We start from the raw sequence: 23776 nt of genomic DNA on the forward strand, positions 1-23776 counted from the left end.
GATGGAAGAACTCAGCAGATCAGGCAGCATCTGTGGAAATAAATAAACTGTCAACATTTTGGTATGAGACTTTTAGGAGCGAAAAGGAAGGGGGCAGACACCAGAATAAAAAGGGGGGGAGGGGAAGGAGGACCGGCTAGAAGGTAATAGGTAAAGCCAGGTGGGTGGGAAAGGTAATGGGCTGGAGAAGAAGTAATCTGATAGGAGAGGAGAGTGGACCATGGGAGAAAGGGAAGAAGGAAGAGCAGGCAGTCAGCACACTTTCCACCACACCTTGATGGAAGTTTTGCCAAGGTTTTTGATGACATGCCAATTCTCTACAGGAAGTAGAGATGCTGTTGTGCTTTATTTGCAATTACACTTACATGATGGGTCCAGGAAAGATAGTGACACCCGGGAATTTTAAAATTATTGACCCTGACCCTCTCTACCCCTGATCCTCTGATGAGTACTGGTTAATGACCACTGGTTTCCCTTTCCTGAAGGCTACATCAGTTCCCTGGTCTTATTGACACTGAGTGAGAGATTGTTGTTATAGTACCACTCAGCCAAATTTTCAATCTGATTCATCATCGCCTTTGATACAGCCTGCAACAGTGGCATCATCAGCAAACTTGTATATGGTGTTGGAGCTGTACGTAGCCACAAAGGAGGTGTCAGGTGCTCTTTCACTCCACTAGCCTGCAGGTCACCCTTGGGCAAGGTGTGCACCTGCCTAGCCTCCCGAACAGGGTTCCGTGAAGCCGTGGGAGCAGCTGGTGGATGGTTGCATGAGCAGTTGGTTATCACAAGTCCTGGTTATGCGACCACTGACACTAGGCAGACAATCTCTGACGATAATGGCTGGGGTCACCCGTCTTGTAAAGACACAACCCAGAAAAAGGCAATGACAAACCACTTCTGTAGAAAAATTTGCCAAGAACTATCATAGGTCATGGACTATGAGCGCCCACAACATATGACATGGTACATAATAATGATGATGATGAATTCTAGAGAAGATGGTGAGCTAGAAAATGGACAAATTCCAGAGTCTCGATAATTTCCACTTGTTTTGAGAGATGGCTTGAGAGTCGATGAACACACTGGGTATTGACCTTCTGTAGTTCCATAGATTCTGGATGATCACATGGAAAGGAAGAAAGCAAATGTAACCCCACTAGATAAGAAAGGTGAGACAGACAAAAATTGGAACTACCAACCTGTTAGCCCAAGAGTGATAATAGATGCGCTAAAATCTATAGTCATCTTGTAGAATTAAGCAGACAACATGAATTTAAGCAGGATTTCAGTTTAATTAATCTGTGGGCCTCTTTTGAGGAAGTGAATAATGGATGAGAGAAAAATGAGGAAATTACGTACTTGCATTTTAGAAGGTTTTCTATGAAGTTCCGCAGGGGGGATTTAACAACAAGGCTAGAGCTCAGAATTAACGGCTTGTTCTGACGTAAACACAGAACTGGTTATTGGATTGAAAGCAAAGAATGGGCATGCACAGTTCCCTCTCAGGCTGGCAGCTTATGACTGGTGGGTTAGTAAAGGGGCTCGTACTTGGGCCCCAGCCATTCACAAGTCACATCAACGATTTGGCTGAAGGCACCAAATATTATATTTATATCCTTACTGCTGACTGTACACTAGGTAGGATGTGGGTAGGAAGGAGAGGCGTAGGGGATATGGGCAAATAGAATAAGAACACGGCAAACGGAATACAATGCGGAGGAATATAAAGACATCCATTTTGGCGCACAGAACAGAAGAATATTTGTTGAATAGGGAGAGATGTAGTAGGCAGCTAATGATCTAGTTGGACAGCCGTACAGCTATTGAACCAAATAGTTACTATGTGCTGTACTCAGACTCAGCCAAAGTCCTGTATCAGGAGATCGATTTGCCTCAAGTTTTTGTTCCCCAGCATCCTGTTGGAGCATGGCTAAACTGTATTTCACCTCTGTTTCCTTAATCAAGTTGAAAAGTCCCAGCAGTTTAATAAAATTACCTAGTCTCAGCAGTTTTATGGAATTGCCAGTTTCCTCTTCGGTATAACAAATACTTTCAATGGCTAAATAGGAAACTTACAAAACTCAACAATATAAAATGGAAAAAAAAATTAAGTTTATTTTAATTAGTTCTGGCCATCTGTACACATTTCCATTTAGTATTTTAGGATGTCACACTCTAAGATTCACAGCGGGTTTTACATAGAACATGCCATAGAAGTGTATGATCCCATACATCTTACCTTCAAGTATGTGCATTCTGACCAACTCTGCTCTCTCTGGACGTGACCGTATCTTTCTCTTTAAATAGTCTTCAGTCTGCAATTTTACAAAAACAGCTGGTTACATTGAGGATCCAGGAGGTCCATGATGTTGGCACATGGCAGTGTCAAAGTTACATCTACGAACCGTGCTGATACTCTCCATAGCTCCACTCCTTAGCGCATTAATTCACCAGATGCTGTCTCCACAGTCAAGCAGTTTAAAGCTCTCAAGGCCACAGTGGGTCATCTTGCTCCTCTGTTGCTCACTTAGTTTGTGGACTGAGTCCAGCAGGAACTTTTTTTTAAATGGCATTGTGAACATGGAGTGGTGTAGTGTTGCAGCTCTAGCAACCAGGTTCAATTCCGACCTTAGCCATTGCTGGAGTTTGTAACCCCATCTACCCCCTCCCCCTCGTGACTGTGTGTGTTTCCTCCGGGTGCTCCAGTTTTCTCCCATCGTTTATCATTGGGTCAGTAAGTTAACCGGCTGCTGTAAGATGTCCCTAGTGTCCTAGTCAGACATCCCACCTCTCCCGGAAGTTCCGGGAGTCTCCCGCATATTAATAGTGGCTCCCTGATGCCCGTAAAATTATATACAATGTCCCGGAAATTGAATCTTTTGAGAGCGAGCGTGAGAGAACGCGTGAGACAGCGAGCGCAAGAGCAAGAAAGCGCGAGTGAGAGTGACCACGAGAGAGCGCGAGAGAACAAGCACGAGTGAGAGCGACGAGAGAGCGCGCATGAGAGAAAGCAAGCGCGAGAGAGAGCGTGAGCAAGCAAGCGCGAGCAGCAAGAGCAAGAAAGCAAGTACGAGTGAGAGCGACGAGCAAGAGAGCGCGCGCGATAGAGAGCGAGAGCAAGAGCGAGAGAGTTCCAAAAAAGGTCAGAGTGGCAGTGTTCCAAAACAAATATAAAACTTACGTTATCCCAGACTACCCTAAAGTGTACCCCTGCCTAATAGGGGTCAAAAATAATGACAGTACTGCTCGCTGCGCTGTTTGCAACAGTGACTTTTCTATTGCCCATGGTGGGTTAAGACTGTTGAGGTGCATTTAACAGGTGCCATTCGTTCATTAGCTTAGCTAACATTATTTAAACTAGCTGGCTAGCTGCTAAGGAGCTACTCTATTGCAGACATCCCACCTCTCCCGGAGGTCTCCCCCAAATTGATGGTGCTACCTCCCTGAAATGAGTTTTTGCAGGCTGGGATGTATATGTGAGTGATAAAATCCGGGAGAGGGTGGGGAGAAAGAAAATGGGATTCACGTATTATTGAAAATGGGTGTTGATGGTCAGCAGAGACACTGCAGGGTCTGCTTCCACGTTGTGTCTCTCTCTGCCGCCATTTTCCTAGAATTAATGAGCAACATCCTGCTGACTAAAAGTGTGTTCTTGTGTGCTTTACGTAGCTAAAGTGGTGTTCTGCACACTGCAAGGTATTTACCTTCCAAACATTTTAGCTTCTAAGCACTTTTTTTTAACCCTCCACATCTGATGCAGGTGAGATGATACAGACAGGTAAATATGCAAGGCATCAGTTCCGTGGGACATGTGTGCCCTATGCTGAAGGTCCATTCATAGCACCATTAAGTTTGCAATTTAAATTACAGAACTTAGAGGCAATGGGCCATCTGCAATGTGTTTATATACTGAGATCCAACAATGCTGCAGCTTTTTCATTGCATAAGCTTTCTCCAACATTTTCTCCATTCATTTGATAATATGAGCATAGGCATCACTCTAATTTTAAGGCAGTGGTGAGCTGGATTACTGAGCTTCTGCAGTTTACAAGATGGTAGTATTGACACAGTACTACTGGCTAGGAGCTCCACGTTTTGGACCAAGCAACAACGAAGGAATGTTAACCTATTTCCAAATTCAAGTACTGGGAGACTCGGAGGGAGTCCGGTAAGCAACAGCACTCCCACACACCTTTAGCTTCGCAGGCTGCAGATGCAGGAAGTGCTGTTGAAGCCACCTTGGTAAATTGCTGCCAGGTGGAGCCACAAAAAACAGTGGCTGCAAGGGCAAGAGATGGGGCATCTTGCAAGGAGAAAATTGCACAACTTCTCAGAGCCTCTCCCCCCACCCCACACAACTCATCAGAGTGAAGGGATAGTCTGCACTTGTCTAGATAAATGCAGCTTCTTCAACACTCAAGCTTACTACATCCAGTACAAAGCACCCTACATGACTGGCAACCCATCCACTATTTGGTGATGAGCTCCCAATGGCAAGCACTTTCTAAGAAAAGAATTACTCTTGAATTGCTCATTTGACTGTTAGATTTATCATCCTGGGAAATCTTTACTGCTATCTCAGGAACACATCAATATTAACATCTCTGTTAGGTTGCTCTTTAACCTAGCAAGAAGCATGTTTGTTTGTTTATAACAGTTTAATGGTGGCTTTGGCAAGAACAGGGTTCAACTCACTAACAAACGTTTTGTGCTCAAGTCTGTGCAAAAAGGAAGAAACAACATTCAGAAACAAGATTTAAATATTGCTTACCCGTGCCCTTTCCAAGCTTCTCCTCTGTTCGTGAAATGCAGCAGGACTCTTCAGAGCTGGAAGAGTGAGAAAAGTTAAACCATAGCAACAACCTTCACTTATAGCAATGCATCAAAACATCACGGTACTTCGCAAGAGCACGATCAACAAGGATACTCTGAGTCAGACAGTGTGGAAGCAGGTCTTTCAACTCAACCCATTCATGTTGACGAAGTTGGCGATCTGAGTCCATCCCATTTGTCTGCATTTGGCCCATATCCCTCTAAACCAGGAGTTCCCAACCCCTTTTATGCCATGGACCCCTACCATTAACTGAGGGGTCTGTGGACCCCGCGTTGGGAAGCCCTGCATCCTTACCAATCCAATGTTTTTTAACATTCTAATTGAACCTGTCTGGCACTTTCTTTGGCAGCTCATTCCACATACATACCGCTCTTCAGGTAAAGAAAAATGCCCCTCATGTTCCTATTATCCTGCTGCCATCTGCAAGGATCTATACGTTCTTCCCGTGACTGTGTGGGTTTCCTCCAACAGTCTAAAGTCATACTGGTTGGTATGTTAATTGGTCATTGTAAATTGTCCTGTGATTAGGTTAGGGCCTGCCGCTGTCTGTAAGGAGTTTTTGTTTTCTCTGTAACCGCGTGGGTTTCCTCCGGCTGCTCTGGTTTCCTCCCACAGTCCAAAGACGTACCGATTGGTAAATTAATAGGTCATTGTGAATTGTCCCATGATTAAGCTAGGATTAAACTGGGGGATTGCTGGGTGGTGTGGCTCGAAGCAGTTATTTCACACTGTATCTCAATAAATAAGTCTTTCTTCTCTCAACTTAAGCCTATGACCTCTGGATTAAGATTTCTTCACCTTGCAAAATAAAACTGACCATTCAATTTATATATGCATCAAATCAATAGATTCTGAGCCATGCCAGATAGCAGATAGGGCAATTGACTGACTGTCACAGTGAGGTGTTTTAGAGAATTGTCAAGGGAGGAAGTGAGGGACAGAAATTTTTAGAGAAGGAATTCCAGGGCTTTTTTTGAATGGATTGCCATTGGAAGAATAACATTTCATTATAGATCGTAAAGTTAATGGACTTTACAAGTCCTTCCTGTTGTAACCCCACACAAGAGGTGTACAAGTCTGGATAAAGACTGGCCACTCACCACTACAGTGCGTAGCCCTACGTAAAATCAGCAACAAAAATAAACAAAAATTAAATTGAAATACAAACTCATAAACCATGAATCTTCTTTGTAGGTTCCAAAGCTTCCGTTTGACTTCTTTTGAGTAATAATGGGGACCTCTGTGTGTTGTTCAAGATGATTAAAAAGGTACAAAAAAATTAAAATATTGGATTAGAGAGACATAAAAGCTTAAAATTGGAAGCAGGTTGTTTAGGGAGTACCTTTTCACAGAGCGTACCACAGAGAGCTGTGAATGCCAAGTCAGAAACAGGTTTTTGGATTGTGGGGGGAAATCAGTGGTTATGGTTTTCAGGCATGAAAACGGGAGTTAAGCCTGAAAATTAGATCAGGCTGTATACCCTGATGCTATTCCTTACGCCATTTCATTCCAAATCTGGAACATCTTCTCCCAAAACTTCAATTATTCACAGAAAACTTATACAATAGAAATAGATCTTTCTTTTATCAGCAAGGTTACTGGGGTGAGGGGGGGGTATCCCTAAGTATAAAGAGATCAACCTTATTATATGGGTGGACTGGTTCAAAGGGGTTAAAGCTTTGTCTCCCCTTATGTCCATTATATGATGGACATTACACATTAATGCTATCTGCATTTTATTTATGTATTTAGCGATATAGCACAGTAATGGGCCTTTTCTGTTCCCAAGCAGCCTGCACCATATGACCAATTAACCTACTAACCTTTACTGTACGCCTTCGGAAACCAGTGCACCCAGAGGAAGCGGGAAGAATGTACAGCGGTGGGATATGAACCCGGTTCACTGGCGCTGTAAAGCTACATGCTATAAAGTGATCCAGTTTGAAGTGTGGGTTCTTTAGTTGTGCACACGTCTGGTTTGAGACAACTTCAATAACTTTCACTGCAGAAACAAATTTGTCCCCTAACAACCTCACAGACTGCAGCCCCATCCTTTAAGGTGAAATTTGTAATAAATTAATTACGAATTGCGGAAGTAGTGGTGTGCGTCCCACAGCAAATAACTGCAGCCCATCATCTACTCCCTGATGTATAGAGCAAGATCAGATGCAGAGTTACACCTCTGTCAAACTTTGTACTCTAGCACTGCACCAATCTCAAAATGTACATATGAACAATGACCACTCCTAACACTAGAACAAGGCACTGTTGAACACCAGATGCCAGCGACCAAGGCAAACAGATCACTTATACGTCACCAGATACACAATGCTGGAAGAACTCAGCAGGTCAGGTAGTATCTATGGAAAAGAGCACTGTCGACGTTTTGGGCTGAGACCCTTCAGCAACGTCCTGCTGAAGGATCTCGGCCCAAGGCGTTGACCGTTTACAGCCTGACCTGCTGAGTTGCTTTAAGACTTAAAGGAGGAGTTTCTGTTTTAGAGATTTAAATATACAAACTATTTTGGCCTGCAACACACCAAACAAAAGTAAACTGGATACATACTTTAAGGGAACCACTTGCATTATTGTAAAAGGTGATGTGCTGGACCAATGGACTGTTGCCTTCAATGAGGCAGCTAGGGCCAGGTTAATTAAACGGCAGCCTCCTGTGCTGTATCACTTTACGATCCTAATCAATAGCTGAAATGTGCAGAAGTGGTCACCGCTCTCTTCCGTTTCTCCGCCCATAAGAAAAGCTGCACTTCCTCTCCACGCTACGAGTAACATCATGAGCAGGAGTACCAGGCTCTGTCCTACACCCCCTCATTCCTGTGCTCAGCATGCCCATAAAACCTAAAGCATAGCGAAATGCCTTTGGGGGAGGAGATAAAGCTCACACAATCAAGACACGAGCATTTTACAATTTGAGTTCAGTTCGGCACTGGAGAAAAGATAAACTACACACAAAATAACTACCTGGGTATGAAATGCAAAATAAGTTAAACAGGTCATACATATACTGAACTTCTAAAATTATATGCAACAACTCTAGATGTGGTCTGGCAACCAGAAACTATAACCAAAAGGATTCAAAACCTATTAGAAAATTACATTCTTACATTTATGCAGGTTTCCCATGAATCAGTCCAAGTTTCAGAAAAGTAACATAACAGACTGCAACAAGATCAAAAGCCAAGCTTCATACTATCAAGTGAATGAGAGATTTCCTGTTCTATGGGTGATACTTGTTTCAAGCCATACACAATGCCACAAGTAATGTAGTGACTATGCATGTCTCCTTTGAAGCAAATTAGCTTGATGCAAATTTAGTGCAAAAGTTATGCTCCAAGGTCTAGATTTTTATATAAGCAAATTGTATTAATGCAGCTACACTCTGAGAGCAGGAATCATCTTCCTCTAGAACAAGAAAACCAGAAAGGAAGCAGGTACTATTAGTGCCTACACGAGGCGAGCAGGTAAAGGAGACAGGCTACAATATAACAGACACCAAAACTGGTTTGAAAACAACAGGAGGAAGAAATGCAGGAGAGTGGAAAAAACAGCTTTGGGATCCTGGGAAACTGGAAACTGGTCCAGATTTCGAGGGTGGCTGAACCACCTTCACAAATAAATATGTATAGTTAAACCAGTGTGGTCAGACCGCACTTGGAGTATTATAAGCAGTTTGGGTCCGATTATCTAGGAAAGGATGTGCTGGCATTGGACAGAGTCTAGAGGAGGTTCACAAGAATGAAAGGGTCCTGTACTTGTTGGAGTTTGGAAGAATGGCGGGGGGGGGGGTGTTCTCATTGAAACCTACTGAATATTGAAAGGCCTAGATAGTGTGCCAATAATGGAGGAGTCTAGGACCAGAGGGCACAGCCTCAGAATATAAGAACATCTCTTTAGAACAGAGACGAGGAAGAATTTCTGAGCCAGAGGCCAGTGAATCTGTGGAGGACAAGTCATTGGGTGTATCTAAAACTGAGGATGGTATGTTCTTGATTGGTAAGGGTGTCAAAGGTTACGGGCAGCAGGCAGGAGAATAGGGTTGAGAGGGATAGCAAATCAGCCATAATTGAACGATGAGCAGAATCAATGGGCCAGGTGGACTTACTCTGCTCCTATGTCTTATGGCTACTGCCAGGCTTTAAAGTACCAAGGTTTATTGTAAACTTAAAACATACACACTAAAAAAAAACAAAACCATACTGGAACAAACTATTTCCAGCATCTGCAGAATTCCTGTTGTCTGGAACAAACCATTCAGCCTGATTTGCCATTTAATGAGATTGCATCTGATCTATAATCTTTATTATCATCATTTTACAAATCACATTGAAGGTTCATACTCAAAACTGAGTGACACAACGGGCTTACAAATAGAGGTCAGTGAACCACAACATTTACAATGTATAAGGCTGCCATTTGTACATCACGTCAAGAGGGGAAAACCCTTGAACGTTACTTTTAAATTTAAAATGCAAAATTGTCTGCTACAACAAGCCCCAAGTTCAGCAGTTGCAGTTCCAAAGGGGATAACGGGTGGCAATGACTGTAAGCAAGTTCCTTGGATGTGGTGAAATTGCTGAACTTGCTAAGAAATGAGAGGAAATTATAGAAAGTCTTGTATTTCTTTTGTCAAGCAATAAAACAGCTATTTATCTAATCGTCTGGCAGCTTCCCCCTTCTTTTCAGTGCTGAAGAAGGGTCTCAGCCTGAAATGTCAACTGTTTATTCATTTCCACAGATGCTGCCTGACCTGCTGAGTTCCTCCAGCATTTTGTGCGTGTTGCTATCTAACCTTCTACCACTTTGCAAATATTACATACAATTCTACTTCAACCTTACTATTCTGAATTTCTCTAAGTCCAAGTCCACCAAATATTAGCAAACGATTTTCCCAAGTGGGGTTCTTAAAGCCAAATCCAACCCTTACTCAACACTAATATTGATACTGCCTTTCAGCGATCAATAGCCATGGATAGTAACTTGATTAGCCACTGTGGTTGGTTGTGACATTCAAGAAATGATCGCACAGCAAGCTGCCTCTTCACAAGGATGACCCAAGCTCACCTATTGCTGAATTGATCCTCTGCAGTAGCATGGAGCAGTGGCATGTGAACATGTTCTGCTTTTCAGTAATGTCATCCTGTTTCTCAGAAAGATTCTTGTTTTTTCTGCTTCTTTGGTTGACCACAATTTTTGTGCTTATTATTAGGTTCTCCGAATTTAAGGTTCACTCCAAACTGCTCTTGACCAGGAAGTGACAAGTGCTGGCCTTTCAGAAGGGATTCTCAGGATTTTATTTGGCTAGCACACTGACTCCAAACACCAAAACTGCTCTATACCAGTTCATACGGCTAAGGAATTGGCTTATCTGGCTAAGGTAACTAGAGAGCTAGGAACCACATGGAAAATAACAGGCATGAGGAAACAAAGAGTTTTGGCAGTGTTGTCTATATTTGATAACTTACACCAATTAAACTTAAGGCAGTAAAAATGAAAAATCTCAATACAGCTTAAAATGCTATTTTATTTCATTTCATTTACAGATACAGCCCAGGAACAGACCCTTCCAGCTCAATGAACCCCTATCACTCAATTACACCCATGTTATCGATTAATCTACTAATCCATACATAGTAGCTATCCTCCATGGTCACTGGAAGAATGTACAAACTCTTTATAGAGAGTGCTGGAATTGAACCAGTGAGTAAGAGAGATATGTTAACCGCTATGCTACCGTGATGCCCCTAATGCAACCGTTTTGAGAAGAATCATGTAGTGTGTTACAAACTGACTGCACTTTCCAGACAAACCAAGCATACAAATACACATCCACAGATTACGACAGGGTCCCATTCCCGGGAACTGTTCGTAACCTGTTCAGTTTGCAAGTCGGAAACGTGGCTGTGAACAGATTCCCAAACAGAAGGTGCCTGGAGCATTGCTGCAGCGGGCAAATCCATACCACTGGCCTCCCAAATACTCTGTATGTATGGGCTTCACATAACCTGGGTGTTTGAAACTGGGAAAGACAGGTACAAGAACTGAGAAGTTTTTTTTTATATAGGCCTCATTTCCAGCTCTGGTACTTAGTCCTTGAAAATCGACCACCCACCAATAAAATGGGTTGAAATTACAGGAGGAGGGAGACAGTCTTATTACAAACTTCTTCCACAAGTCAATTCAATTGTTGCGAAATATTATTTTACAAAACAGCAGTAAATTTATTCTGAACCAGCTGGATTGCCAAAATGGGGTAAACAGGTCAGGGACAGAGTAATCCATGTTTCATTCTGCCAAGTTTATTCCAGAAACTTTATTGGCTCTTGCCGGTTTTCTTACTGTAAGATGTGGTTCAAACATTTACCTGAAGAACGAATCCACCAGACCGAGAACCAATGATAAAACAAAGACAAGGCATCTCAGTGAAACTTGATTCCATCACCAGATGATTACCTAAACTTAGCATTGTGTTAAACTTACAACCTTTGCCACAATTTTTAGAAGTCCTATTGGGAATGCCATCAACAGTGTTAAAAGGCATCAAAGGATGCCAGAGTCAGTATACAAACTGTGAAAGAGATTCTCAGTTGTGAATGATATTTGCAGGCTAACTGAAATCCAAACAAGTTATAAATTGGATCAGGAGATTTTATGAAGACCGCCAGGAGCCCATTTCATCTGCAGAACTGGTGAGAATCTGCAAGGAGGCCAACTTTGGATGCTATTAAGAGGAGGTGTGATAGGTCTTCAAACAAGTAAATCAGTATAAAATAGATATAGGAAAGCATAAACATGAGAAAGTTTGTAGATGCAAGAAATCCAGAGCAACACGCACAAAATGCTGGAGGAACTCAGCAGGTCAGGAAGCATCTATGGGAAACAGTAAACAGTTGACACTTCGGGCCAAGTTCATCTTTCCCCTTCTTTCTTAGTCCTGAAGAAGGGCCTTGGCCGGAAATGTTGACTGATTACTCTTTCCCATAGGAAAGCCTGCCTGCTTCTCATTTGACCTCTAATCATCACTCCAGGTACATCACCAATTTGAGCAAAATATTGCCATAGATTAATGAGCTTAATTCAATTTGGTAGGGCTTGTTACATTTCCACTTGAAGATTGAAGTAGCCAGATTTAAGCAATTCACTAGAGCAACTAGACTTGTAACAAATGTTGTAAACAAAAAAGAAAGCAAAATATTCCAGATGCTGGGAATCTGAAATAAAATGCTAGAGATGCTCTGCTTCATAGGTGGAAAGTCATCACCCTGAAACATGATTTTGTCTGACCCTTTGAGCACCTTCCCGTTTTCAAAGTAAGTATTACCTCCCACAACGTGATTCAGATTAATAACAGCCTGTTATAAACTGCTTGTAGTTATCTGATCCAGACTGCAAAATAGATAACTACAAATAGTCTGTAACAGCCAAAGACACAAATAAGAGTTTATAACAGCCATTTGCTTTTAAAGGGACTTGGATTACAAGATAATTTAAATTAAGCATGCTGCTTTAATTTTATTACTATCTGGTTAATTCGGAAAAGGACACTGCCATGCTTCCGTTAGTATCTATTAATGCAAATCCTACTTGTCAGTATGATTAGTAACAAGCAGGTAAACCAGAGGAGTTTGCCAAGAAGTAATCACCCCAGAATATTTCTCCCCCAGGTTAAATGAAAATGAGCACAAGGATCTAATGATTCATTTATCACTGGTAGAACAATGTAGTCAGAACTATCCCATACCTTTGCTTGTGCAAAATTTAAGCATCAAAATAGACCAAAAACCTCATTTTCCTCTGTGATGTTTACGTGGGTCTTTACTTTGCTGATCTACAATCATCTCACCCAAAGTCAGCTGTCTGCTGTATATTATGCAAGATACATCTCTACTGCAATTTTAAGGCTATATTATCATGACAAAAACTGCTTCAGCAACTTCAGCTGCATTTAAATTACTTACCATTTGCATACAGGATTTCAAATGGTAAATTCAAACATAATTATACACCATGGATTGGGTAATTCAAGTCCCTTATTTAAAAAAGAAAGAGCCTTGGCCAAGGTTCATAAGCAGGCGCTACATCTACCAAAGGTCCAGCATCACACTTCAGGCAGTAGACTCGGTTTAAGATGCCACTGGTGAATCCCAGCAGCTACTTATAGGCGACAAACAAAACAACCAAGTACTTTGAGGCAAATTGGAAAGGTCAGGCATGGGCCGAATCGTGCGGCGGGATCCAGGCCCCAGAGTCGTCCGAGGGCGAGGAACAACCTGATGCCTGGGCAGTTTAAGTGCCGGGCCAGATCAAAAAGGTTAGAGTGTCAGGACCAGAAGTGAGGGATGGGACAGTTCTAGCTGGCTCTGCTCGCTGCTCTACAACATTTACTCAGCTCTGTACCGAACTGAGGCTGTGCCTGGTCCGGCTGCGGTGACGCTTGGCTTTGCGTCTGTGGCCTCACGACATTTACTCAGCTCTGCACTGAACTGAAGCTGTGCCTGGTCCGGCTGCGGTGACGCTTGGCTTTGTGTCTTTTGTAAAACATCAGTTCTGAAGTCCATTTGCTTAATTATTGTTTGTACGATTTGTTTTTTTCTCACTCTGCACAATGGATGTTTGACCATCTTTTCTTTACGGGTTCTTTTTGGTTTCTTTGTTTTGTGGCTGCCTAAAAGGAGTTAAATCTCAAAATTGTATAATGTATCCATATTTTGATAATAAATATACTTTGAACTTTGCATACAGATATCTCCCCATCTCTCACTTTTTACATAATGAACTGAGAACACTGAAGCAAATAGGCCTGCCCAGTCTGTACTATAGCTGGCATTGGCCAACCTCATCTCATTCATCATTCAAATCAATTCTCACTCGAGTACTTGCTGTCCTATTAAACCATTTATGCTATTCACCTCAAGGACTCTATGTTCTACATGTAAGAGGCTCGAAAAGAAGTTTCTCATAAATTCCCTATCAGATATGTTGGTAACTGGAAAGCGACAAAGCTAGTCTTACATCTGCAGTGACTCAAGTTCAGTTCTGACCTCTGGGGCTGCCTTTGTGGAATTTGCTTGTTCTCCCTGTGACCATGTGGGCTTCATCCCACATCACAAAGACATGCAGGCTGAAATATTAATTGGCCACTTTAAATTGCTCTTAGTGAGTAGGTGAATTATAGAATCTGGGGCAGATGATGGGGCTGTAAATAGGGAAAACAAAATGGGATGAGTGTAATATTAGTGTACGTGGGTGGCTGGTGGTTAGTGGGCCAAAGCGTTTGCTGTGCCCTTATTATTCCAACGATATCCTGATGTTTATGGCCTTTAGTTTGTTTTAATATATTTATAGCCTTTAGTTTTAGACATTTCAAATGGGAAAATTCTTCCAAAGGAAGATTTAAGAAAACAGAAAAGTAATGCACAGATGTTTAAATTAATATTTGAAAGACAGATAGAATATGTGAGAAAACGTGACTTTAATTATAGAACAGTACAGCTTAGGAAGAGGTCATTCAGCCCACAATATCTGTGTCAAGCATGATGCAAATTAATGCCTTCTATTAATGTCTACTTACTCAATGCTTATCTAAAAGCCTCTGGAACACCACTAATATATCTACTTCATGGCAATGCTTTCTCTCAGGAAGAATATGAGATTTTAAACTGGTGAGGGACTAATATGGGCGGCAGGGTTAAGCTATGTCTGTACCAAAGGAGGTTTAAGGCACTTCTTCCCCCCACGAGCCCGCAGGTCACCCTAGGACAAGGTGTGGCACCTGCTTAGTTGTCCTCCACACCCCCCCCCCCCACCACCCAATCAGGGTCACATGAAGCCATGAGAGCAGGTGGTGGATGGTCGTTTGAGCAACTGGTACATATCCCAAGTCCTGGTGATAGGACAGGCAGACAATCTCTGAAGAGTATTGATAATGGCTGGGATCACCCGACTTGTAAAGACACTGCCCTGAAGAAGTGGCAAACCACTTCTGTAGAAAAATCTGCCAAGAACAATCATGGTTACGGATAGGCCATGATCGTCCATGTCATCCGACACAGCACATAATGATGATGATGTTGAGGGACTAATACACCTGAGTGCACTGTTCTGCTTTGGTCCTCTGGCTTGTGAGACATAGAAAGGTGAAGGATGCGGTAAGAAAGTAGCCCAGTAATACCTCAACTTTTATTGCAAGAATGTGGTGTTGGTGGGATAGGGTGGGTGGCAGTGCTTTGCAAATGGAGAACAAGAATGATTCAGACTTGTTATAAAGAAACGGGGCTTTGCTGGTACTGAACCTTGAGACAAATGTGCAACTTTTGTTTGTGTATTAACAATATTCTTGCCTCTCCTCTGCTTGTAGTATCTGCAGAGTATGGACTTATTGGCAAAGGGATGATTTTGTTTTCATTTTAAAACTTTATTTGGTTTAAATTAAAATTTCTTAACCTTGTAGTTTAAAGTTACTGTGATACAAGGATTGAAACAAGCGGTCTTTAATCTCCCAGGTACTTGGGGTAGCAGGCTGAGCTGTTTAATTGGAAGCCTGGTTAATGCTGAGGAAGGCGTACTGGCAGACTAAATGTGTGGGATTGGTTGGAAGCATACTTAGAGTATCCTTGAAGCACCACATCAAGGTTGTGTTGGCTTTAGCAAGATTAGCCTCCTTAAATTGCCCCTTATGTGTAAGTGCGTGGAAGAATTTGGGGAGTGGGGTGGTTTATGGAACTGTGAGGAGAAAAAGAAATGGGACTAGTAGGGTATTAGAGTTGCAGAAATAAATGCTGGAAATTTAAAATAAAAACAGAAAGTGCCAAATATCCTCATCAGGTCGGGCAGCACCCTTGAAGGAGAGCAAAGGTAATGTTTCAGGTTAAAAACCTTACATCAGAACTGGAAAGTTGCTCTTTTCTCATTCAAACAGTCAAGAACACTTGAACAAAACTGAAGAAGGTACAAAAAAATTAACATTTTAGACCTCTTTAGATAAAAAGCTGAAACATTCACCAAGTCAATTAATTAAAACCTAATAAAATACAGTGTTTAGCTTTCTCCCAGATCGGATATCTCCTATTCATTTAAATAAAGGCTGCTACATTTGCTACAGGTTTAACCCAGGAAAAGGCACTGGGGTGGATTTCCCAGCCTGAGGCCAACAGCTCAAATAAAATTCTCCTCAACTCAGTCGTAAGTGCACAACTCTATTCTGTCCGCTGCTTCTGGATTCCTCCATCATGAACCAACCTCTCGGCACCTACACTGTCAACCTCCCTTGTTTCTATTTGACCTCTGCTCATTCTTCCAGGCAATATTGGCTCATTCAGTCAATCATTCTGCAGGGCAACTTCATTAGAGTACGCAGCTGGGGCACAGCACCTATCTTACATAATACAGGTCAGGGAAATGTATAGTTTAACTACATTCTTGCACTAACCTCGATGAGCAATGCTGCAAGCATGACTAGTTCACATTTTGAAACAAATGCATTGAACTAAGAAGGTGTCAGTGGCAGTCGAAAGGAAGCACTAGTGTTATTTGTTGCGCTTCAAAGTTCAAAATAAATTTATTATCAAAATACATATATGCCTGAGATTTGTTTTCTTGCAGGCAATGTCAGTAAGTCCATAATAGAATAATAACCATAACAGAATCAATGAAAGACCTCACCAACGGGGCAACAACCAGAGTGCAAAAGACAACAAACTGTGGAAATCCAAAAAGAAAGAAATAGTAATAAATAAATAAGCAATAAATATCAAGAACATAAGATGAAGAGTCCTTGAAAGTGAGTCCATAGGTTGTGGAAACAGTTCAATGATGGGGTAAGTAAGCTATCCCCTTTGGTTCAAGAGCCTGATGGTTGAGGGTTAATAACTGTTCCTGAACCTGAGGCTCCTGTACCTTCTTCCAGATAAACATTCAACTGCAGTAACTGCATCAGGGAGAAAGGGGGATGGGGGTTCTGAGCAGGAGGAGGTTTGAGGGAGTGGAAGGGGTCCACACATGAGTGAGAGGAGGGAATCAAAGGGGATAACTACAACAGAGACAAGAGATAGGTGAAGCCAATGTGGGGAGAGTGAGCATGCAGTTGGAGTATCAGCAGAGGCTGTGTGGAAATGGCCAGAGCTCTGCTCCCCGGTTGTCTCGGACCTCCTTGCCGCTATCCTCACAGGGTCTTACATAGTAGCTGATCTACAACTGATAACCCACACCAAAAGAGAAGTCATGCACAAGCATTTTCCTTTGCTCCACAAAGACAATTCGAATCAGGACATAAAGACCACTTATTAATATCAAAAGCTGGATTCAGAAACATTATGTTGAATCTCAACTAGCTAACCATACCTGCCTTTGTACCCTTCCACAACATATGGTATACAGTCTTCAGAAAAATGTGGCAAAGAGCGGATTCCTGAAACCTCAGTTACTCAGCTGGGTCAAAGATACCCATGTCTTCACCTTAGGATCAGAATTGTGATAATGAACTTCCTGTCTGAAACATTAGTTCAAAGCTCAAAATTAATTTATTATCAAAGTATGCTTTTGTTACCTTGAGATTCATTTTCTTGCAGGCATTCACAGTCAAATAGAGAAATACAATAGAATCAATGAAAAAATGCACAGACTGACAAACTAGCAATATCAAAAGGAAGACAAACTGAGCAAAAAAAAAAGGGAAGTAAATGTTTCTGAGTACACTCTCAATACGCACACTCTCTCATGAATTTGGAAACAATCAGCTTCAGTAAAACTTTCATGGTAGTAAACATTCGATGCTGTTATTCAATTAGCAAAAAAAAAGAAAAATTTAAGGAACAGAAAGATTTAATCTGCCATATAATTAATTCAAAAGAGTAATGGTCTTAAGTCAAAAAGCATGTGTGTATACAAGCAATTGAAACAGCTGCCTATGAGAAAGTTGAAATTAGATCTCCTTCTCACTAATGCTAGGCCAAATTATAAAATTAAGCTTGGCTCCAAATTTTATCTCTAATCTAACTCATCTTTGCCAAGATATGACACGTGGTTTCCCTGAAGTTGGAGGGAGGAATACTCATTAGAATTTCCAGTTGTTGTCATCCTTGGCCTCGGCGGGAGAAAAGACAGAGCTTTAAAGTGGGATTATCAATAGCTTTTTATTGCTTGGCACCGACACGATGGGCTGAATAATTTCATTCCTGCTGCAAGTTGCCACAATTCCTCAAAGTTTGACCCATGCAAAGATAAGGTTTGCTGAACCACACAGGTATCTTGCACACTTAACCAAATTATGACTACTTAGAAGACATAACACACCATTGTATACCGAAAGACTTCAGGGAGGGGAGAATGGTATGGCCAGAGAGAGATGGCGGATGCTGTTGAATCTGAGACAGCAACTCAGGCCCTCGATATTAGGAATACAATAAAACTTTAATGTTGAATAATGGTAGATAATTTTCAAATACATAAAATGTCAGAAGACCCGAGGTCAGATGGAGAGAGAACTTAAAGTCTTCGTCAGTGACTTCATTAAAACAGATGCCGTACAGTCTGCTAAGTATTTTAAATACAAGACATTCTGCAGATGCTAGAAATCCAGAGTAACACACACAAAGTGCTGAAGGAACTCGGAAGATCAGACAGAACAGATACAGGCCCTTGTGCCCAACTCATCCATGCCAGCCAAAGTGGTCACCTAAGCTAGTTACATCTTTCTGTGTTCCGCCCGTATTCCTCTAAAGTTTAGAGTCTAAACCTTTCCTATTGATGTATAAAAAAGTGTCAATGTACATAGTCCATAAATGACAGGAAAAAGAAGATGGGTGAAGTAGAGGGTCTGGTAATATTAGCAGATCAAGTGTTCAACCCCTACAATGAATAATGGAGTTCAAAATGTTAAATTATATAGTAAAAAAAAAGTACAAATTGTAGGAATGAAGACAGGAACAATGACATTTTTTGGTCACGTGATATCCCAAGTGCTGTTCCTATACAATACGATATAATGGAGACTTCCAAACACTTGAGAATAGTGAAAATCATTCACTATTAAGGACAAAACATAGACAATCTTGCACTGAGATACAAAACAGCAAATAGTATACAGAAATTAGAGCTTACAATTAGGCTACTTCACCATAGTTGGGGCAGCACGGTAGCATAGTGGTTAGCATAACGCTTTACATAGCTGACCCAGGTTCAATTCTCACCGCTGCCTGTAAGGAGTTTGTACCTTCTCCTGTGACTGTGTGGGTTTCTTTCCACAGCCCAAAGACATACTGCTTGGTAGGTTAATTGGTTATTGTGAATTGTCCCGTGATTAGGCTCGGATTACATCCAGGGATTGCTGTTGGCATGGCTCGAAGGGCCGGAAGGGCCTATTCTGTAATGTACCTCAATAAATAACCCTCTAGCAGATATACCATCTGCAAACCCCAACATTCAGGTGGAATGAATCTATATGTGGCAAATGACGTAATAGCTATATCCCACAAAGAGGCCCATTCTTAATCACATGTACACCATGCAAGACTGTATACTCTATAGAGTGTTAATTGAGAGAAGAGATCAAAGCAAATGAGTTACTGCAGTGCACACACACAGACCTACACTGCTATAAAACTTAGACGGCAGATCAGTTACAGAGCCATTTCTCAAATGGACCAAAACATTATGAACCCGAAACATAACATGGGAAGTGGGCAGAGCACTTGCTTCAGGGAAATGAATCATCATTTTCACCCAAGCTCCACCAGAAGGCTCCAATGTTTTGGAGAAGTTATTAAACACCTTGTTAAAAAAAACTTTTTCTCTACTTCACTAATAATCATACTTAGATGCTACTCTCTCTTTCTCCAAACCAGCACCAATTTGGTTGCACAACTCTTGAACAATTTTCTTCCATCACCCCAGGCTAGGTATCAGGGAGTTAGTCATGTGGTCACCACAGATAAAACTACTCTTTCATCTAGGTAACTGTTCCTTCAGAAAAGTATAGCATGCAGAACTGAAAGCAAAAATTTTACTCCTTCACAGAATGAAAATCTTTTGCTAAATGAGCAACTATTGCTTGTCCTAAATTATACAACTTGCTCAAAAATTTGAGACCGTACTTAAGAATCAACCATACTGGTTGAAGGAGTCACATAGTCCAGCTGATTTCTTTCCTGAAGAATTATTAATGAAACAGCTGCATTCTTTGATCATTAAAATATAAGTAACCAAACTTAAAACTCCCAGCCGCCCCAACAGGATTCCAAACCCTGCTTCTGAAACATTGGTCCGTCCCTTCATAGATTGGTCCAGTAATTCATTCATTCTGTTACTTGACCGAATAGCTGGGTTTCTCATGTTACTGTGCCCTTGGATATCATATTAGACAACAAACTGTACTGAACACAGAACTGGGCAGAAGCATGCTCTAGTAATGATGGCCACCAAACCCTACTTTTGAATTCTTTCGTTACATCAAAGAGCAACTCTGCAGACCAGACTTCTGTTTCTCACTTTAACTCGGACTTCCGCAGCAGTTTACAGACCATAGATGAGGCCTTCCCCTTAAGTTCAGTAATTAGTAACTTCTATGACTTCTACCTTCTTCATATGGTTTCAACATTTTCACTTCAGTGTGTCTTTTTCTCCTTATTTTTCCATGTACTTTGATAATCTTCAACTTGTACAGGAAACCTAACATCTGTCACAATTAATTTCCTGCTAATTTTTTTAAATCATTTAACTTTGATCTGCTTTAGTTATGTTGCTCTTTTATTTCATCTTTTTTCTCTGTAAATTCATAGTAGCTATTTAAATTATTCCAGCAAGAATCATCAACCCTTATCTTCTGCTGACAGTACAATAAAACTACAGGTCAAGTTAACAGTGACCTGGCATCCTATTGCCCACAAAGGAAGGTGGCACTGACATTTGGTACTTAGACAACCCAATTCACCTCAGGCAATCAGACTCCCTTGGAATCTCAGGAGTTCCCTGGACCAGCTGCTTCCAAACTCTGATTGATGGTACATAGCAGCCTGGTGTAAGGTCACTGTTCCACTCTGAAATAAGAAGGAGTTTAACCATTTAGAGGGTGATGAGCCTTTTGAACTTTCTACCCTGAAAGGCCATGGAAGCTTGGTCAATGAGTTCATTGAAAAGAAAGAGAAAGATTTCTGATAAAGGGATCAAGGGATTTGAGGTGCAGGAAAATGGCACCAAGAAGATGATCAGCCATGATTCCAATGGATGGCTGAGCAGGTTCAAAATGGTCAGTTGGTCTACTTAGGTTCTTCATTCTTTTGTTCTCATTTCTTAGCATTCTGGCCAATGGAGACCCTACAATCAAGGTCAATTTCTCAGTTGTCCTTCTTGAAGTCTAGAAGAAAAGTTATTTTCAATTCTGCTATCTGATTTGTAGACACAGCGGAGTGGTTACCATCCGTTAAAGAAATTGTGAAGTTCCTGGCATCCAAGTTGGAAGCTATCAGGGAGGAATACACCTCTTAAATATGAGATCCATTTACTGCTCAAACTGTATCATGACTGATTCTCTCTTGTGTCTAAAGGTCCACCTCAATCTTTAACTTACTTGACAACTTACTATCTGAAACTTCCTTAGGTAAAGAATTCAAACATTTACCATGCATTGCATAAAGAACATTTTTCATCTTTGTCCTCAATGGCCACAACCACATCCTGAAGCAATGCCACATGATCTTCAGCTAGGAGACTCTAATTTCTCAAGAATCATCAACACCTTTCACCTTTTTTACAGCAAGGGAAGCTTACCAGAAACATTAGAGGGAGAATGGTGCTGTTCTTTTGATCCTGCATACTCTTAGCTGAATGAGATCAATCAACCTGAAGTGTACCAGACCAAAAGAACAACCCAATTCTCCCCATTAATTTTTCTGGTAACCTGTCCTTGCCACAAGCTCATTAACTTATCCAAGATTATATCATCCACCCACACCAGCAGCCAATTAATCTACCGACTGAGAAGTTCTTGGCAGGTGGAGTACCCTTGTGGTCTCTGGCATTGTGTGCAAAGTGCACACAGACAACATTGGAGATCAGAATTAAACCCAGGTTGCCAGAGCTAAGAGGCAGCAGCTGTATCAGCTGCTCCACCCTGCTGCCACATTAGCAGCCACTCCCAGTAAATTTTCAACAACAAACATTTGATTACTCATCTTCTTTCACATTATCTTTCAATGTGATTTACAGACTTGGCTTTGTTTTTACACCAGTTGCATTAAAAGATCTCAGAATCAAATTCTAAAATTCTGAAATCCTTGAAATCTGCTTCCACAAAAAAATCTTAGGTCTGGAGGAAAGGTCAAATTATTACCCGTCATCCTCTGACTTTAAACTTCCCTCCACTGCCTTCTTTAGCTTTAACTAGTACTACAGTGCCGGCCGGAAACTTCATAATCATTTGTTCAGTACAATATGCTATCCTAATGTGCTTCCTCTTCCGTATATTTGGGTAAATGAAATCAAGACTCTACAGGGTATTTTATTCCCAATTGATATTTTCCCTCCCTAACCTCCAAACAGTGGAGGAGATCTTACCCCAGTCTTTCCTTCAAACTATTATCATCATCATCATTATGTGTTGTGTTGTATGACATGGACGATCACGGTCTCCATGACCAAGATTGTTCTTGGCAAATTTTCTACAGAAAGCCTTCTTCATTGTCTTTACAAGATGGGTAACCCCAGCCATCTCTTCAGAGATTGTCTGCCTGGGGTCAGTGGTTGCCTAACCAGGACTTGTGATTTGCACTAGCCGCTCATATGGCCACCCACAAACTGCTCCCATGGCCCTGATCGGGGGTGTGGGGAGGCTAAACAGGTACTATACCTTGCCCAAGGGCAACCTGCAGGCTAGCGGAGGGAAGGAACACCTTACACCTCCTTTGGTAGAGACGGATCTCCACCCCACCACTCTGTTGCCAGTATGATTAGCAATTATTGTCCACCACTGTGGTGGGCTGTAATTTTGAAATGTAACAATCCTTCTAGTGAAGGTATTCCACAGTAATACTGAGAAGGTTGTCTCAGATTAGGTCCAGCAAAGGTGAAGGAACAAGGGTATATCTGCAAGCCAGAAAAGTGTGCAACTTGGAGGGAAAACTACAGGACAACAAAGAGGTGTTTACAGAAAGCAGAGGAGCAGCTACAGGATTGGGTCATGGTCAAGGACTCAGATGACCTGAATGAATATGCCACACCTGTCATGGACTTTACAAAGACACTTGTGGACAAGCATGTCCCCATAAAAGCTTTCCAAGTCTTCCTCAACTAGAGCCCCTAGATGAACCATGAGATCCACAATCTTCTGAGGGCTAGATTGGTGGTGTTCAGGACACGCGATCCAAGGAAGAGGCCCAGGTGTGACCTCCAGAAAGTCATCTTACAAGCAACACGTGACAACAACACTTTGCTCCAGATGTGCTCAATGTCTTTTATGCTTGCTTTGACTGACAGAATAGGGTGGCACTTTCACAGACTACCAGAGCTCCCGACAACCCTGTGATTTCTGTTTCTGAAGCCAACATGAAAGAACTCTTCAGACAGTAAACTGACAGAAAGGATCTGGCCCAGACAGTGTACCTAGCCAAATAATGAAGATCTGTGCTAATCAAGTGGCTGGAGTGTTTATTGACATTGTTAACCTCTCTCTTCAGCAGTTTGAGGTACCAAACTGCTTCAAAAAGACTTCAAGCTCAAGAAGAACATGGTAACCAGTTTCAATGACTATCCTTCTTACATACACTGTGATGAAGAGCTTTGAGAGATTGGTCATGAAGCAACATCTCCTCACAATCACCATCAGCACAGGTGCACTACAAGATTTATACTTAACCCCTGCTCTACTCACTTTATACTTATAAAGAAGGCACACACTCAGCGGTTCTGGAACAGCTTCTTCCCCTCCGTTACCTG

The 23776-nt window shown here is 41.7% G+C and overlaps 1 protein-coding gene across 2 annotated transcripts in view; it reads right to left on the reverse strand.

Annotated features, from left to right (window-relative positions):
* Nucleotides 1-23776, reverse strand: part of LOC140204836 (myocardin-related transcription factor A-like) — a 141454-nt gene that overhangs the window by 40364 nt on the left and 77314 nt on the right. For both annotated transcript variants that reach the window (XM_072271693.1, XM_072271692.1), the window contains 2 exons: nt 4775-4830; nt 2243-2318 (listed from right to left, as the gene is read on the reverse strand). In XM_072271693.1, the coding sequence (XP_072127794.1) occupies nt 2243-2318; nt 4775-4830 (132 nt within the window). The remainder of the gene's footprint in view (nt 1-2242; nt 2319-4774; nt 4831-23776) is intronic.

Source organism: Mobula birostris, chromosome 11 (assembly GCF_030028105.1).
Source record: "Mobula birostris isolate sMobBir1 chromosome 11, sMobBir1.hap1, whole genome shotgun sequence".
Taxonomy (NCBI): Eukaryota; Metazoa; Chordata; class Chondrichthyes; order Myliobatiformes; family Myliobatidae; genus Mobula; species Mobula birostris.